The sequence below is a fragment of the Poromitra crassiceps genome, assembly GCF_964638095.1.
Source record: "Poromitra crassiceps genome assembly, chromosome: 21".
Classification (NCBI taxonomy): Eukaryota; Metazoa; Chordata; class Actinopteri; order Beryciformes; family Melamphaidae; genus Poromitra; species Poromitra crassiceps.
In genome coordinates, this window is record NC_139638.1 from 24,964,698 (window position 1) to 24,984,697 (window position 20,000).

The 20,000-nt window shown below is 48.0% G+C and overlaps 1 protein-coding gene across 1 annotated transcript in view; it reads right to left on the minus strand.

Annotated features, from left to right (window-relative positions):
- The window catches only part of rgs3a (regulator of G protein signaling 3a), a gene marked incomplete at its 5' end in the record, with an annotated part of 288,237 nt that overhangs the window by 152,334 nt on the left and 115,903 nt on the right, over positions 1-20,000 (minus strand). The window contains 5 exons of the mRNA XM_083657811.1: positions 5,367-5,478; positions 9,130-9,207; positions 11,652-12,001; positions 14,655-14,694; positions 17,961-18,429. Coding sequence (XP_083513937.1) covers positions 5,367-5,478; positions 9,130-9,207; positions 11,652-12,001; positions 14,655-14,694; positions 17,961-18,429 — 1,049 coding nt within the window. The remainder of the gene's footprint in view (positions 1-5,366; positions 5,479-9,129; positions 9,208-11,651; positions 12,002-14,654; positions 14,695-17,960; positions 18,430-20,000) is intronic.

Sequence of the window (20,000 nt, forward strand, 5' to 3'; positions counted from 1 at the left end):
GGAGAGTCTATTTTGCCGATTGGCCCCTGCTAGTGTCCTCTAGACAGAGAGTGGCGTCAGCGGAGGACCAAAATGCGAGACTCATTAGCCAATGAACAGCCAGGAATGGGTCTCGCGCTACTTTTGCATGCTAAAATAAAGCTGATAATGTACAATTTGATTCAAGGGGGGAAAAACCCTTTCAGAGTACAACACAAACTGTCCATTTTGCTGCAACTCGACAGCACTGCTTAATCCAGGACCTTACTTCCTGGAACTCTTGAGAGTAAAAAACTGGTCCATTGGAGTGAATGGAGATGTCGGAACTCTTCTATTATACGGCTCTGGCCCCTGCCTGCCAAAAAAGTGCATAATGCTAGTGCGTGATCAGTGCCAGTCTGTATGATGTTACTCACTGCATAAAATGTGCATCTTTCTAGAACCAACAGCAGAGGTCACTGTTGCATATCTTTATGATTTCCAAAAGCCATACAGCAGTAAAAGGAAAAGTGGTGAAGTCAGGTCAAAATCTGGTAACTTTTGGTGATTTTAATGTTTTAGCTTGAATTCAAAGGTAGGTGTGTGTGTGTGTGTGTGTGTGTGTGTGTGTGTGTGTGTGTGTGTGTGTGCGTGAGCGTGTGCGTGTGTGTGTGTGTGTGTGTGTGTGTGTGTGTGTGTGTGTGTGTGTGTGTGTGTGTATGTGTGTGTGAGTGTGCGTGTGCGTGTGTTACCATCCTCACTACTCTTTCCCAGGCTCCACACCCCGGTATCTATTCGGGGTGACAGCGACACAGGAAGGCCCTTGTATTGAACTTGCAGTGTATCATTATATGCGCGTGCACACACACACACACACACACACACACACACACACACACACACACACACACACACACACACACACACCCTTGCTGAAACAAACACAATCCCCCGGCACCTCTTTCCTGAGAGAGGCTGCCGGAGCGAAATAACAATGACAGGCAACAGGGCGGAGATGCCCCTCTTCTCGTGACACACACACACACACACACACACACACACACACACACACACACACACACACACACACACACACACACACACACACACACAGAACACACACCTCCTTACCCACATCCCATTACCTCCCCGTCACTCAACCACTTCCAATTGTTTGGGTGAAGGGTGGAGCGTGGAGGTCAGACAATCCTATGAGGAGACCCAGGTGAAGGGTGGAGTTCAGTCGTATGAGGAGACCCAGGTGAAGGGTGGAGTTCAGTCGTATGAGGAGACCCAGGTGAAGGGTGGAGTTCAGTCGTATGAGGAGACCCAGGTGAAGGGTGGAGTTCAGTCGTATGAGGAGACCCAGGTGAAGGGTGGAGTTCAGTCGTATGAGGAGACCCAGGTGAAGGGTGGAGTTCAGTCGTATGAGGAGACCCAGGTGAAGGGTGGAGTTCAGTTGTATGAGGAGACCCAGGTGAAGGGTGGAGTTCAGTTGTATGAGGAGACCCAGGTGAAGGGTGGAGTTCAGTTGTATGAGGAGACCCAGGTGAATGGTGGAGTTCAGTTGTATGAGGAGACCCAGGTGAATGGTGGAGTTCAGTTGTATGAGGAGACCCAGGTGAAGGGTGGAGGTCAGACAGTCGTATGAGGAGACCCAGGTGAAGGGTGGAGGTCAGACAGTCGTATGAGGAGACCCAGGTTAAGGGTGGAGTTCAGTCGTATGAGGAGACCCAGGTTAAGGGTGGAGGTCAGACAGTCGTATGAGGAGACCCAGGTGAAGGGTGGAGGTCAGACAGTCGTATGAGGAGACCCAGGTGAAGGGTGGAGTTCAGTCGTAGGAGGAGACCCAGGTTAAGGGTGGAGGTCAGACAGTCGTATGAGGAGACCCAGGTGAAGGGTGGAGGTCAGACAGTCGTATGAGGAGACCCAGGTGAAGGGTGGAGGTCAGACAGTCGTATGGGGAGACCCAGGTGAAGGGTGGAGGTCAGACAGTCGTATGAGGAGACCCAGGTGAAGGGTGGAGGTCAGACAGTCGTATGAGGAGACCCAGGTGAAGGGTGGAGGTAAGACAGTCGTATGGGGAGACCCAGGTGAAGGGTGGAGGTCAGACAGTCGTATGAGGAGACCCAGGTTAAGGGTGGAGTTCAGTCGTATGAGGAGACCCAGGTGAAGGGTGGAGGTCAGACAGTCGTATGAGGAGACCCAGGTGAAGGGTGGAGTTCAGTCGTAGGAGGAGACCCAGGTTAAGGGTGGAGGTCAGACAGTCGTATGAGGAGACCCAGGTGAAGGGTGGAGGTCAGACAGTCGTATGAGGAGACCCAGGTGAAGGGTGGAGGTCAGACAGTCGTATGAGGAGACCCAGGTGAAGGGTGGAGGTCAGACAGTCGTATGAGGAGACCCAGGTGAAGGGTGGAGTTCAGTCGTATGAGGAGACCCAGGTGAAGGGTGGAGGTCAGACAGTCGTATGAGGAGACCCAGGTGAAGGGTGGAGGTCAGACAGTCGTATGAGGAGACCCAGGTGAAGGGTGGAGGTCAGACAGTCGTGTGAGGAGACCCAGGTGAATGGTGGAGTTCAGTCGTATGAGGAGACCCAGGTGAAGGGTGGAGTTCAGTTGTATGAGGAGACCCAGGTGAAGGGTGGAGGTCAGACAGTTGTATGAGGAGACCCAGGTGAAGGGTGGAGGTCAGTCGTAGGAGGAGACCCAGGTTAAGGGTGGAGGTCAGACAGTCGTATGAGGAGACCCAGGTGAAGGGTGGAGTTCAGTCGTAGGAGGAGACCCAGGTGAAGGGTGGAGGTCAGACAGTCATATGAGGAGAACCAAGGGTGGAGGTCAGACAGTCGTATGAGGAGACCCAGGTGAAGGGTGGAGGTCAGACATTCATATGAGGAGACCCAGGTGAAGGGTGGAGGTCAGACAGTCGTATGAGGAGACCCAGGTGAAGGGTGGAGGTCAGACATTCATATGAGGAGACCCAGGTGAAGGGTGGAGGTCAGACAGTCATGAGGAGACCCAGGTGAAGGGTGGAGGTCAGACATTCATATGAGGAGACCCAGGTGAAGGGTGGAGGTCAGACAGTCGTATGAGGAGACCCAGGTGAAGGGTGGAGGTCAGACATTCATATGAGGAGACCCAGGTGAAGGGTGGAGGTCAGACAGTCGTATGAGGAGACCCAGAGGAGACGCCTGCCTGTCTGTGGGGAGGACAGAGCAGTGCATGCCACCCCCTGCACTGGAGTCCTGATGATTGTAAGTTGATACTATATTTTAACTTCAGGGACGGTTGGTCGGAGACAGAGTATTTCTCCACATTCAGTTTGACACATTTCTCTGTTCTTGCAATAAGGCAAAAAGCCACAGGAGTAGGAGACTTGATAAACAAGTTATTTTAATTAAATTCTAGGAGAAAATGGTTCTCGACAATTTGTATTTGAACAGCTGCAGAGCAGGTTATTTAGCCGAAAGCTCGTAGTTCTGTCCCACCTCACCACCCACATCACTTTCAATCTTTACTCTGGGAGACGACACGGGCGATGTCACTGGATGTCCATCTCTTCACGCAGCAGCAGCACCACCCACCACCTCAACAGCTTCTTCCCAACAGCTGTTACACACTCACTGCTACCACTCACAACTCTGCAGCCAATCATCTGGATGCCCACTTAGTCCTCGTTCAGACCAGCCCACGCTGAAGCCACGCTAAAGCTGCGCAGCGCTATGGCAGTTTCGTTCTGGCGTCCTTGTTAATAGACGAGACCGGTCACACCAGCCGCACGCCACGCTACGCCACGCTACGCCACGCTGAAGATTCCGCATTTTTCAAGCAGGCAGCGCACTGCCCCCGAGCTGCCAGGCATGAAGTCAATGCAAGTTGTGAGCGGGGGGAGGGTAGCTCTGGTGTGAACCAAAGGGTTACTGTACTGTAGCTCCCCCTGTGGAACTAACCGTAACCTCACCTCTATTACTGTAAATACTGTTCAGTCCATCCAGTGTAGCATCATTACTGTACATCGTTTATGAACTGCAAATACTTACACAGGTCTCTCTCTCTCTCTCTCACACACACACACACCGTACACACACACACACACGCACACACGAATGCACACGCGTGCACACACACACACACACACACACACACACACGTGCACACACACACACACACACACACACACACACACACACACACACACACACACACACACCCACACACACACACACACCCCCTCAGATACAGTATATGAAGTGCTTTGCATGCCTTGAAAAGTGCTATAATTCAATCAATTATTCATAGTCTGTTCTCCTAATGGCCGCAGCAGAACGGGGATTTTCTCTCTCATCAGTGCGTATCCCATCTCTCCTGGCCCCGCCCCAACCATGACTCCAGACCCTCTCCCTGTCTCCGCTCCAACCACGACTCCAGACCCTCTCCCTGGCCCCGCCCCAACCATGACTCCAGACCCTCTCCCTGGCCCCGACCCAACCATGACTCCAGACCCTCTCCCTGGCCCCGCCCCAACCACGACTCCAGACCCTCTCCCTAGCTGCCCCCGCCCCAACCATGACTCCAGACCCTCTCCCTGGCCCCGCCCCAACCACGACTCCAGAGCCTCTCCCTGGCCCCGCCCCAACCACGACTCCTGACCCTCTCCTGGCCCCGACCCAACCATGACTTCAGACCCTCTCCCTGGCCCCGCCCCAACCATGACTCCAGACCCTCTCCCTGGCCCCGCCCCAACCATGACTCCAGACCCTCTCCCTGGCCCCGCCCCAACCATGACTCCAGACCCTCTCCCTGGCCCCGCCCCAACCACGACTCCAGACCCTCTCCCTGGCCCCGCCCCAACCACGACTCCAGACCCTCTCACTGGCCCCGCCCCAACCATGACTCCAGACCCTCTCCCTGCCCCAACCACGACTCCAGACCCTCTCCCTGTCCCTCCAGACCCTCTCCCTGGCCCGCCCCAACCACGACTCCAGACCCTCTCCCTGGCCCCGCCCCAACCACGACTCCAGACCCTCTCCCTGGCCCCGCCCCAACCACGACTCCAGACCCTCTCCCTGGCCCCGCCCCAACCACGACTCCAGACCCTCTCCCTGGCCCCGCCCCAACCACGACTCCAGACCCTCTCCCTGTCCCTCCAGACCCTCTCCCTGGCCCGCCCCAACCATGACTCCAGACCCTCTCCCTGTCCCTGCCCCAACCACGACTCCAGACCCTCAACAGGATACACATTTCCTGTAGCTGTGATCTCACTGGAGAGCAAACGTTGGGGACCCTACCTGTTCAGCAGGTGAGTCCTAATACCTGTTTACATGTCACAAAGTGACACGTGCACTTTGATACATTCATGATGACATACAGTGGTGTTTGGGGACAGGTGTGCTGCTCATGGCTGCTGCTTACCATCCTGGAGTCGCAGCTGCCGGAGGTACAGGGGGCTCTGCAGCACGTTGCACCTGCCCGGCTCGTCCTCTCTGGTCACCAGCATCAAGTCGGTGTAGACAAACACTGTCACCTAGGGGACGGGAGGGGCAGAGCATGGAGAGGAGGAGGAGGAGGGGGAGGGGGGAGAGAGAGGAAGAAGGGATGTAAGAGAGTGAAAAGGGGAGGTAAAGAGGGATGGAGGGAAGAGAGCAAGAGAGTTAGGAAAAGCAAGGCACACTCACGCGCAGTCGTGCACTTTTTATCTTTATGCATTAAAACCCAAATTTGAATTACATTTGGGAAGCAAACCTCTCTCTCTCTCACACACACACACACACACACACACACACACACACACACACACACACACACACACACACACACACACACACACACACACACACACACACACACACACACACACACAGAGTTTGTGAAGGCCGTGCCCTTCTCACTCTGACAGTGTTTGGTCTGGGAACCTGAGACTGAATGAGGCAAAGTATTCCATTTAAAAGATCTTTGCCAAAAATAGCAGCCAGGTTCCAACGCCTTCCAATTTGAGATATTACCTATTTAGAATGCAAATTGAATATAATATTGAAATTGAACCCTCTCAAATTTCTAGCCAGAAAGCATAATAGTTGTGCCTTCTTGCCTGCAAACAAATTCAGTTCACGGAGCTAACAAGTGTATTATAAACCTTTCTATGATTAGTGACTGAAAAAGACTTTGTCCCACACAATAATTGTAGAGATGGACTGTATGAACATGAACACTCAACAATTAAATTAAATATTGTTCAGTGGTCACTGAATGCTTTGTAACTGACCTATATAAGCATTGCTATAACTGCTACTGCAGACAGTAGTTTTTCACTGGGTCACATCACGTAGGACGAATAAGGAAGAGAAGTCTATGAATAAGTTATTGTATCTTATAGCATTCATGCATAAGGAAATAATTCAAATTGCACTTTCTGTGTTTCTGCCGTGTGTGTGTGTGTGTGCGCGTGTGTGCGCGCGCGTGTGTGCGTGTGTGTGTGTGTGTGTGTGTGTGTGTGCGTGTGTGTGTGTGTGTGCGTGTGTGTGTGTGTGTTATGGTTGTAACAATACACTCAACTCACGCACATCACGATACTGAGATACTGAATTTTTTTCTTTTTCCTTTTTTTTTTACAAAATGAGATTGCAAACAAATTACTGGAAGACTGAAAAAGATTCCTTAAATTATTTCTTAGACAAAACCTACAAAATACGGTATTTTATCAAATGAAAGAATCCCTTTTTATTCATGAGGTAGAGTCGGCTATAACTGCAAAGCACAAACTTTGCAATGAAACTTTGCAACTGCAATGAATGCATAATATTGTGAGTCATTTTTCATGTGCGTGCGTGCGTGTGTGTGTGTGTGTGTGTGTGTGTGTGTGCGTGTGTGTGTGTGTGTGTGCGTGTGTGTGTGCGTGCGTGCATGTGTGTTTGCGCCCCCGGCAGACGCACACAGCCCCAGTAAGCTAACAATGAGAGCTGGAACAAAACACAGTGATGATTGAAAACAAGGCGTCACAGTGAGGAGAAACTCCCTACATGTCATGTCAATCTACAGACATGTTCTACCACCACTGACAACAGATACAGACAGTAGAGGGCAGAATGACAACATACATGCAACAACAGGCGGTGTGCTTAGAGTAGCACAGCAAACTGACGGTGTAAATGACAGTCAGGATACTAGTCGAGCTTTTTTCAATACAGCAACATATGCATGCGTACGTGACAGTATGCCAGGTGACATTCCCAACTCCCACTCAAATGGCACCTCGCCCATGTACACACACGAACGCACGCACACGCACACACACACACACACACACACACACACACACACACACACACACACACACGCACACTTCAATCACATGCTTCCTTTGAACAACATGGCCACAATGAGTTGCCAGACTGACTTCCCTCATTCCATACAGTAATTCCCAAGGCATAAAACTTAGAAAACATGCATGTTTCCAACCCACTTGTGTCATTAGCACACACACACTAACAGATATACCCGTGCAGTGTATCAGCTGTGCAGCCATTGTTAGCTCGCTCGCTCACTCACTCGCTCAGTGACTCACTGACTCACTGACTCACTGACTCACTCACTCACTCACACTTTGCATTCATATTATAGTTCTGATTCTGACACCCGTTGGAGCACACAATCACTGGCCATTTAGTCAGCCTCACTCACAGAGTTGGCATGCAGCCTCTCCTCTCTCTCCCCAGACGGTTTTCATAGCCCACTTCCCTGGCTCATTCCACCTCCGCTCAGCTGTGCTCCTCCACACTCAGGTGAGCTGCATCAGTAGCTAACGCATGGATGATGTTAGCTACTTATGTTAGAGCGCCACTACTACCGTTGCGTTGCCATTGGCGTTCTCCCTGCTCCACAGAGCGCGTTGACTTTTGAATGGATTCACTACAAAACAATTTGTTCCAACTGATTCCAAAGCGGGATAACGCGTGCGTCAGCCATCGAGAATTGAACCTCTTGCCATTTTTCCGCTTGGACGCAGCCATCGGACGCAACGCAATGCGAGCATCTTTCAGTGCTGGTAAAAAGGAATCATGGCTGACGGGCTGATGGCGATGCCTGACGCCCGGTTGCTGTAGTGGAGCAAGTCCGTTATTCAGAACATGTCCGTGGCCACTGGGCCAGGCTAATCGGGGCTAAAGGGGAAGCAGCCCTATACCCAAATAAACCGTTGAAAAAGATGCTGCCCAGTGATGAAAACATATCAGTGACAAATTATCAACGACAGAAATCTAGGCCCGCCGAGCCCCGGGGCTGAAACGGCACCGTGCGTAATGCATACAGCACCAATAAGGACAGGTACCAAGAGAGAACAACGTTTATAAATGGTGGGTGATGAATGGTCTCTTCTTAAATGCTGTGCACTTGCATGAACCGAGCCACCAATGGGCGCACCCCCAATGACTTCCTATGAATGCCAAGGTGACGAGCTCAGCTAGAAGCTAGGAAGAGCTTACAAGTAGAGTAGGCCTTCATCCACATCGTCCTGTGGGAAGGATGCGGAGGCTTGAAAGGGATTACCGTTAAAAAACTTCAATTAATAGCCCAGGCTTTTATTTGCTTCGATCACAAAACGGAGAAATACGAAGCAAAATCCGAAAGATGTACCGACAAGATCTTAGCCTAGGTGCCATCTTACCTAGTGCCTTCGGAACCAACAACCCAAACACCTATGCAAAATGATGCTGAAAAATGATCAAAGCTAGAAAAACAGCGATTTACATATACGAGGGATGAGCCGAGCAGCATTTTGGTAAACAAACCGCGTCACTGGGTGGCAACGGCAATGGAACCCTATGAAGCCCAAGTGGCGCGAGGCTTGAGTGTCTGACTCTAGCCGGCTAACTCTGTTTACATTTTAAAAACTGTGACGATTCACACAACTTTAACACGACATGCACATATTATACATCACACTCTTGAGCTACTTCTGCTCTCACTCAGAATGTCAAAATATAAGTTTTTGAGATATTAACGTTTGTTTGACACAACTCATACTATTAACTGCCGCGGGGGGGGGTTCCGCATTTCTGGGTGTCAAGCGACGTCACGCTGATCCCTCGTATTGCTTAAAGCCCAATTGATATTTCGAAATGATGAAAAATATAAAAATGTATCACAAACATAGTCATAGTGCAATAATGATGGCAGTTACCTTGAGGGAGTGGTGCTTGCTCTCATGCAGTATCATCTCCTCAGATACGATCAGGGCTCGGCTGCACAGGTCGAGCGGCTGGACACACAAAACAAAAAGCACATGATATTATTACAGATGGATTATGCCTCCACAACGATCAATGACAGGAAATGGAGACATCACACTTTCTGGAAAAAGGAATTGAGGCGAAACGCTCGGTAAGCTCATCGACTGATATTTCATCTTGAAATCTATGATTTGAATGTCAAAAGTGGTCGTCATGACGATATGAAGCGCATTCAACAGAGAAAATCCCGAAAGGAAGAAGCTTGCCAGTTTTGGTATTGATTTGGTAAAAGGTGGTAAAAAAAAAGTTGCCGTACCGACTCCATTTTGGTTCCTAAATCCATACGATCTGCTTAAAGAACAGAAAGGTCTGGAGAAGATTCACGGCTCGAGATGATTCTATGAAGATAGTCAGTGAGCTGCGACTGTGTGAGTGTCAGGCTGAACGGGGGGTCTCAGTATAAGACACGAAGAAAACAGTGCGAGCAGAGAGCTGGGGGAGGAAGCCACTTCCTCTCATGGACCAGGGTGTGTGACATAGGGCCATTTCTCTCTCTCTCTCCGTGTGTGTGTGTGTGTGTGTGTGTGTGTGTGTGTGTGTGTGTGTGTGTGTGTGCGTGCACGCGCGTGTGTGTGTGTGTGTGTGTCTGTGGCATGGTGTGAGTTTCGATATGAATTAACAGGAAATACCCTGTACAGACAATTGTTGCATACTGACACTGTAAGAATATAAGTGTTACCATAAGACACTTGTTTTAAATATCGCAGTAGGTCCAAATACTACATAAGTACTCTCATCTCAGTATGGTTCTTGGTTATTTAATCACATTTTCTACACATCAATGATTTTAAGTGTACGAGTACATACAAAAATGAGAACATTAATTTTGCATAACTAACATCATTTGTTGCTGTCCCAACAGTGCAAAAGTCTATTTTTGGCCATGTGCCCTTTAAAAGGAGGAGTATTTTATGCATTTATATTCTGCACACGAGTGGATGGGTTTATGAGTAAAACTAGCTGTGACTGAATAATGGCCTTAGACTTCGATGATTTGATCTGTTTTGGAAATACAAGCAGAGTAGATCGCACAGTACTGTAAGTTAATTACAGCCAAAATAACCAATTCAATGCAGTTAGTGTAATGTGGTTCCCCACATCAGAATCACTTTTCAGAATCAGAATCATTTTTATTGCCACAGTATGCAAGTTACATACGAGGAATTTGTCTTAGTGTCTGTATGCAGCGTAGCGGTCACGTCAATATACAGAGATAAGAAGTAGGAAGATAACTAAAGACAATCACAAAGTTGCAAGTGCAATCAAATCGAGTAAATATATACAATATGTACATGAGTGGTGAAGTGTTCTGTGGATAATAAATATGAATTTACGTTGGATTTACATGAGATTTACAGACTGAGTTAAAATAGGCATTAAATGTGCAGGGAATTTACATGAATTTACAGTCCCAGTTAAACAGACAGGTTATGTGTGCAGTTGGGCACACATAACCATAACCTCACAACATATTAGGCCTACAGACAGTAGAGGTTCACACAGAACTCCCACATTGCATAACCGATAGCAAGTTAGGTCACAGTGAAACCATTTTTCTCACTGCAATGATCAGAGGATTTCTGACTCTCTGTGCTTATGCCTCCCACAATCACTCAATCAGCTTGAGAGAGAGATATAAGAGCATAATGCATAATCACTGTATTTCCTATTACTGGGTACAAAGGGAATATAAATACTACAGTTAGCAATGGCCTCTCAAAGGAAAAACATCACACACACAAAATATTGCAAATTGAGGAAGAGAAAGAATTTATAATATAAAAAATACTGTAGTCACACACAGACTAGTCTCAACGCCAGACCCATGAGAGTTCTTACGCTGATACACTACGTTACTGCATGCTGCAGAGCTCTCTCTGGGTCTGATACACTACGTTACTGCATGCTGCAGATCTCTCTCTGGGTCTGATACACTACGTTACTGCATGCTGCAGAGCTCTCTCTGGGTCTGATACACTATGTTACTGCATGCTGCAGAGCTCTCTCTGGGTCTGATACACTACGTTACTGCATGCTGCAGATCTCTCTCTGGGTCTGATACACTACGTTACAGCATGCTGCAGAGCTCTCTCTGGGTCTGGGACACTTTCCCTCAGCCGGCTGGTTATGGGAGGGAACCGTTCACTTGGCCAGTCATATGCCAGTGATGGATTCAGTCCTCTCCAATCAGTAACGACTTTGCGATCAGACAACACGGGGAGGCGCAGGCCCATTTTTTCGAACCGCTCTCTCATCGGTGCTACGACCTGTCACTCATTCAATTTCAACCCGCCTTCAAAAACCAGCAGTGGCTGTGAAGTGGCACAGACTCACTTATGTAGAATGCGGAGCGCAGCGATTCAACGTGATATTTGAGTCTGGGGAGAGACTACACACACACCGACCTGCCTACCTGGACAAAGATGGGGAAGATAAGGATCTTGGGTGCCACTTTGACGTAGCCATAGTTGCCGTGGGGCGTGTGTGAGCGGACGATGGTGCAGTTCTGGTAGTTGGCGATGTTGGCGTTCTGCGGCTGGTAGTTGGGCAGGCTGGTCTTAGCGGTGGCGGAGGCGGTCTTCGTGGTCTTGGTGTTGGCAGACCGGCGCAGGAAGGCAGTACGACTGGAGGGACCACCACCACCTCCACCTCCACCTCCACCTCCACCTCCAACTCCACCTCCAGAAAAGGCACCCACACCCCCGGCCCCGCCCTGGGGCTGTGGAACACTGGTGGGGCATGTTGTGGGGTATAACCTGGCCGCTGGACAGGAACAGGGTGTGCAGAAACAGAAGAAATATAATTTTAGGGTTTCTTTTTCCCCACTCTTATCATTAAGAATGCCACTGACTGGGGGTACAAAGCTGCAACTGAGTAAGATCTGAACTGTTACTGGTGCCTTTTGTTAGTGCCATGTTTACTGGTATATTGATTTCTTGGTTATGTTGGCTTCTTAGCTCTTGTTGTTTGGTAAAAGTAGGGTTACTATGGCTCAACCACGTGGCATTGAGACTGCAGTAGGGTGGCCTGTTCTCGGTAGCAAGGTGACCCCATTTTGGGGACCAATTCCAGGGACATGTGTGGTTGAATCTAAAGTGATGCCCCTCTCTACCTGCCACTGGTAATATAAATACCGGTAATAATGCATTAGACTTGTATAGAGCTTTTCTAAGACCCAAAATATGCTTGTGGTCTTTGCAATAGCCGCATGTCGCACAAGTCGATAATTGTGCCAAACACCACTCCGACATGAATTGATGCCATGTACTGAAATTCAGAATTCACAAATATTTTTGCACTGTTGAGTGTATTCTGGAATCAGATTACTATTAATATCAACATTGTCCTGCAATACTAATCACATCAAGACAGCCAGGCACATACCTGGCAACATTGGGCTGTGAAAAAGAGGGAGATTTCCTGGGGTATCGGTGAATGGCTTACATTCAATGTACCCCCCCACCCTTCCCCATATAACCCTACACCACAAATTAATAGAATAAATACAATTACTTTTTTAGTCTTAAATTAATAACTCACATTAAATAAATGCAGGTAATGATATGATAAGATAAAATAAACATATACAACATGTACAAAAGATGTGATCAGAAGTGAGCATCTAAAATTGACATCACAAAAATGATCAAGTGCAAAAATTGAGTGTCAGTGAATATGGAATACGGTAGAAGTTCCCCTCTGTGCTTCCACGGCTTGTTTGTTTGTGTTTGGCATCAATGTTTAGCATGTTTGCTAATGTAATTTCCCCCACCGGAACATACATACTGTAGCTTGCAAAACGACATAGCCCGACATAGCTTGCAAAACGCATAGCTTGCAAAACAGAGCTTGCAAAACGCATGGTATTTGCTAATGTGGCTAGCGGTTAGAAACGGGAAGAACTGAAATTTGCCAGCTTGTCTCTTCTCGGGACGTGTTTGACTGCGGTCCTCCACCGAGAGCTTGAGCTTGAGCGAGTGCAGTGACGTCACTCGTCTGGGTTGGGTTGCCAGGTACACATATCCTACAAATTGGGAGATTTAATAGCGGGAGGGATTACCAATCAGGAGTGGGAGAAAGGGTTAAGAATGGGGAGTGTTGGCAGGTACAGTTTGCAGACAGGATCAAAATGCCTGTGGTTTTTGAGTTAAAGAAGACAATCACCAGAGCAGTGTAATTATCCCTGGTAATAACAGAGATGGTGGATGGTGGAATGCCGTACAGAGAGGGGTAAAACAGGGGACAATTCTGAGGACAGTGCCAGCTGGAGACAACACATCTGAGGACAGTGCCAGCTGGAGACAACACATCGAATGGGAGGACAGAAAAGGGGAATGTCTTCTCTCACTACTGTGTAGCCAACCATTTACAGTATGAGTTAGTACTTCGTTCTTTTGACGACCGAATTGGGCTTCTGAATGGATGCTTACCCTGAATGATGGCACAAAGGATTACTCAAGCACTACACATTTGTGGTAATTAATTTGGGGAGGGCAGGGCTTTTTACAATGAGCTCTGAAATTATTTGGCGAGTGAAGCGAATTATTTTGGAAATAAAATAACACAATCTTATTATAAAAGGGAGCCAGTGGGCAATGTTTGTTTCAATCCCCCCCCACCCCCCCACTAATGATGTCATAATGTCATTGTGACATCACTGATTTTTTTTTTTTTTTTTTTTAACGAGGCACACACCTAAGCTATTTATTTAGTCTGGTCAATAAGAACCTAACAGGGATGTCACTTCTTCTCCAGGTTCCTCAAAGTGGTTTCTACATCCTCCGCCATCTTCTTTGTCTCTGCCTCAGTGATTTTGCCTTTGCAGGGCGGGCTTTCTTTGGCCCAGAGACTCCTTGACACGTCCCAGCTTCTCTGTGCTGTCGCGGATCTCCTCCTCCAAGTGGAACCTTATTGTCTTCCTCCTGCTTCTGCTGCCGCTTCATCCTGTCCATCTGGTCTAACACCTCCATGCACTTGATAAATCCATCATGGCAGCTGTGGTCATTCTGAAGTTGCTCGCTCATGGTCCGTGTACGTTTGGGCAGTTCAGCGTTCTAAGAATGGGCTGCTGCTAGCCTGCTGATTCTCGAAATGCATACGCGAGCAGCAGGGCGGGCGAGGCCGCGCAGCAGCCGAGCGAGCGAGCCCACGCAGCGGGGCGAGCCTAGGAATCGAGCGAGCGTCGCACGCGAGATACCTAGTGACAATGAAGTGCAGACTGTCCGCTTTAATTTGAGGCTGCATGTGAAGTGATTTTGTTTATGTACTGTCTGCATTTCTCCAGACTGGGACCGCCCCGGCTGCATTCTACTGCATGTAGTACACTGAAGTACCTCATACAACCGCACATGAAAAAATCTGAACTATCCCTTTAACAAAGCCTTTTCTGAGTGTGAACACAAAAGACACATCTTACCGAGCGTGCCCTGGTTATCTTGGTAGACGGGCGTCAAGATCTGGAAGCAGAATAATATATAATATCAATGTAAATAGGCTTGTTGTTGCAAAGTGAGAAATCCCATAATAATCCCTGTTAGAATACAAACAACCCAAATGACACATTCCATATTAAAGCAATGGTATATACAGTAAGAGGTATCAATGTATTGATTTATATCTCTGATGGGCTTAATTGCACACTATCGCTGATTTCTATGATGTAATGTTACACATGATCTCTACGGTATATGGATAGGAAAGGGTTGTCACATGATATATATTTGTAATATATATTTATATATATATATATTATATATATATATTTTTTCAGTCAATTGAAATATAAGTGCTTTTGTCAATCATGTTTGTGTCTTACACTTTCTCTCACTGTGTGTTTCTGCGGTGTGTGTGTGTGTGTGTGTGTGTGTGTGTGTGTGTGCGTGTGTGTGTGTGTGTGTGCGTGCGTGTGTGTGTGCGTGTGTGCGAGCGTGTGTTTCTGTGTTTGCATCAAGTTGGCCATTATCATCTGTGGTTTCTTGCATGGCATTCCATTGGTTTCTACGACTTGTCTTGGCCAGTTTGACCTCTGCTGTACTCGGTAAGACCCTGGCGGTTACGATCCGTCATAACAGATTATAATCAACTGAGAGAGAAGAGACAGAGAGAGCTGCTACCACTTAGGCTGCCGGTCAGATGAGTGCGCTAGCTGGAAGTTGGAAAGGCACATATTTGATTAGCGTGCTTCTGTGCCAGCTTGTTGTGATGGATATTATCTCCAGTGTGAACTTTTAAATCTCTTGATTTAGAGATCAGAGTCATGTGTCAGTGTAATTATGTCCCCAGCCTGAGCTGTTTCCACAGGGCCTTCAGCAGAATCAGCTGCGATAGCCACAAAATCCACCAAAACACTGCTTCTGTTTTCATCTGGGACAGACCTAGGGTGCTTTCTCACTGGGGACCCGGGAGTGGAACCCGTCCCGAGCACACTTGTCCACAAATTGACCCCGATGTTGCGTGTACCGTGTATACCGTGACAGGGTCCACTTGAAAAGCTGGTCTGGGGAACGCTTTGGCGTGCCCGGGGGACGGAACACTTGCGAATGTGAGCGCCAACCGTACCGAACCACATAGACAACACACGGGCGAGGATACACTCCAGGCATAGTTGATGACGTCAGTGTACTCTGCAAGTGTTCCGTTCCCGAGCATGGGTGAAATGTTGTAATGTGAAAGCTGACCAGCGGGGGAGAAATCCTACTCGGGGGACGGAACGGAACGAAAGCAATCGTTTCCAGTGAGAGAGTGAGAAAGCACCCTCAGTGTCTGGTTGATGGGGAATGAATGTTTCCTATGTTCCCATATGCCTCTAGACTCTTTTCAGAGGTGACTAGATCCTTTCTTCAAATATATAATCTTTCATGGGTTGTTTTTCATTATTGAATGTGTTCCTGGCCTCCCTGGAAAAGATCTTTGCCATCTTATGTTTGGGACAGCTCACTACACTCCGTCCAGTAGACTCTACTGTCGCCTGAAATATCGTGAAGATCTAGCCTGGTAGAACCATCCTGATCACGTGATCTCACATTCTGTGTCATTCTATGGATCAGTCTGGACTCCCTATCACCCGCAGCCAATTCCAAAAAATTACAAATTCGACAGGCCAATCAGGGACCTACCTCGTAGTTGACAACGTAACCGGCCAATCAGGGACACCGCTGGCAAAACCGTAACGGCGGCTCCCAAAGCAACGAGCGGTAACGTTAACGTTAGTAGGAGTACCGTTATTGGAGAAACATACTCGATGAGAACAATTACACAAGAACAAGAGTATGCACCAGTGGAGTTTCTCTTTGGAAAAGACGTTTTTGCCATTCTTCTTTGGATTGGATTTGGCGATGCTGATTGGCTGAAGGAGTTGTCCGTCAAGGCACGCACTCCCGCCCACTGAAATCAATGTGAGCGGCTGGGTAGTCCAGACTGATATCATGTACGCGCACACGCACGCACGCACGCACGCACGCACGCACGCACGCACGCACGCACGCACGCACGCACGCACGCACGCACGCACACACACACACACACACACACACACACACACAGACTGATAGTGGAAAATAATAACTATTTCATCAATCAACTCTACATAATGAGGCCTATTCACCTTATGTTCCAACACAGAGGTCAGCCAGGAATTTACCTATTGTGTTTACACTTCCTGTGGCAGCACAGTACTAGTGACCAGATAAAACTGAGGGTGTTTTGAACAGGAAGTTATAACACAACTGGGTGGAGTGGGCGGGGCTACATAAGGTGAATAGGTCAGAGTTATTGAGTTTTGGAAGCCTCGAGCATCAATTGATGCAGTTGTATTTCCCTGGCTGAAACTAGAAGTGAACTCAGTGTGCAAGAAGGACACTGCTGCAAGGAGGAACAAATAAATACTGGGTCTTTTCTGACCCAACACTGAGTTAGTTGTTGGGGTTACTGGGTCTTTTTCTGACCCAACACTGAGTTAGTTGTTGGGGTTAGTATTGTGTGGTTATACTGGTGTTAGCTAAGGAAAATTCAGTTCAGGCTTTTTGATTCAATGACTTTGCTTTATTGTGCTTTTTATTATGAAGGCTTTTACCCCATATACATGACGTCAACCCCTATACAAGACACCTGTACATGTTATTGTGTATATTATATTATTATATAATATACCACTCTCTTGCACTTCATGGCTTTTCCTATATAGGAATCTAATCATTTTGTTGCATACATTATGCATAGTTGTTGCACACCTTCGAAAACGTTTAAACTCTTCACTTTGACGAGGGATATTATTTTTAATTCACATTTGGCACGTATTTGGCGTTATCTTTAAGAGCAATAAATGACACCTCTCTATGCAGCATGCACTGTATTGCTCATTTCAGCGGTGCCTCGATGGCAGAGAATGCAATGCAAAAATACAGCCAAAGCTTCCAATAGCACAGGCATATACTGTAGTATTAACAGCTATATCTTATATTTGATTGTCTCCTATGGGTTTCTGGTGTAACGGCCCATATCTGAATGAACTATATGTACTGTGTTTAAAAAAAGAAAATGGCTCATACAACACACATCCATGAGACAGCAGTATAGCCAGACATAATATCCAGTCCTTCTATCTATCAGCACCAGGGATGTAAGGTAAGGAGACATATCTGGGATGGGCCACCATATGCCCGTGGTGAGGATGAGGAGGGTGAAGGAGGTGATGAAGATGCAGCCCACCACCAGTCTGCGGTACCTGGCTTCCGGGGTTGATCGGGGACAGGATGATGTAGTTGTCCCCGTTGGACGCCTTCACCCGGGTGCCCTTCAGCGTGGCGGTGTGGGGGTGGTGGTGGTGGAGGTGTCCCCGGGGCGTCCCGTCCTCCAGCTCCTCCTCGGCCGAGCCCAGCCGGGCCCCCCACCCCAGGCCCCCTACGCCTACACCGCCCACACCCCCTCCGGCCTCCGAGCCGTTGAGCAGCAGCCTGCGGGTGGCGGTGCTGCGGTGATGGGCTGGTAGGGGCGGCACGGCCGGGGGGGTCTTGCCGCTGCTGCTGCTGCAGCCGCCGGCGTCCGGGCCCCGCCGGCGGGTGGGGGGCGAGGGGGCGTCGTCGTAGTTGGAGGCGCAGGGCTTGTAGGAGGGCCGGTGGATGAGGCCCTCGAAGCTCGGCTTGGCTGAAGGGCCCGTGCGCCACACCACCACCGTGATCTCATTGGCGCTGTTTCTACAACGGGAACAGAGACACGTTGTGTGTGTGTGAAATCTAAAGCATATTATACTCTGCAACTGTATGACTAAAGATCATGTGCATGAATTGTTATCTTTAAATGCCTTGCAAAGCATTTAGACACGGAGGAGAAATAGAGAGCCAAAGTGGAACGTCACTTCCTGCTTCAGCACTGTACCAGAGATTTCCATCCACCATTTATTTTCCCATAGACATTTCGTAAAATGCGTATAAAAAGAGTTTTACTGGTTCAAACCAAACGGTTCAGATATATTTAGAAACAGGAGAGACCACGTAACATTTCACTCGGACTAAAACGTAAAGAAATCGCGGATTTATAGAAAATGCTTTTTTCTGTGTTGTTTTTTGGTTTTGGTCAGAGTGAAATGTTCTATGGTCTCTCCCGATTCTAAATATAGCTGAACCGTTTGGTTTGACGAAGTAAAACAATTTTTATAAGCATTTTACGAAATGTCTATGGGAAAATAAATGGCGGATGAAAATATCTGGTACAGTGCTGAAGCAGGAAGTAGGCGGTCACTTTGCCTCTCTATAGAAGATGTTGCCATGGCCCCCAGGCGTTGAGCTGCATAGCATCCCTGAAATGATGCATCCCATATTAAAACAGCAGCACACACACAAACTCAATGATTGTGTGTGTACCTTTAAGAGGTCCATATCAACATTACAGAGATCAAGGTCATGCTTAGACATTTTGAAAACGCACTGCATCAAACACAAGAATGGATTTCAAAGAGTGTTTCCCATTTGTAAATATTCCCAGTTTGGACGATGAGGCAAAAACAGGCTATCACACACTTCAGGGCTAATCTACACTGCCTCCGGAACAGATGTGGTACGGCTCCCGTACGGCTGCAAACAGACCCACACTCGTGTCATCTATCAGACGCATGCGGGATCCGACAAAACGAGAACAGGTGCGTCATTTTTCATGTATCGCCCATCAATTAACATGGACGAGAGTCTGATCCGGCAGTTTTACCGGATCCGCAACGCAGCCGTAACGCATCTGGTGTACATTGCCTGTAACACTATAACTTAAGATTTTCCTGCTGACTCCTGACACGTCACTAAAATCGCAACCTGAAATCTCACTCAAATCCCAAGATCACCTGACTGTAAACTCACATCTTATTGGCTATTATCGGTCCCCACACACACTGCACCACAGGACTTGCTCAGGACTGGTGTCGAGACGCTGAATGGTAAATAGTAAATACCTTGGTGGCTCAGATCAGTCTGTGAGTCAATCACTGTGACCAGATTGAATGGGTAACACCTCTCACCACACTACCAGTTAATTTGATCATCTGATCATTGGTCCTCACCATTGAGGTGATTGTCAGGATGGATAAATCTGGTGTAAATTGTCCCAGTAATCCTCTAGGGTAGGGATGTCACAATATAGCGTCCCACGATATATCGCGATATCAAAACGTGACGATATGTATCGTTGAGATGACATCTCATATCGCGAGAAAAAGAAGCTGAACATGGTGGCACTGATCTGCATCTGATTGGATGCTCGCTCCCCTTTTCATTGCTTT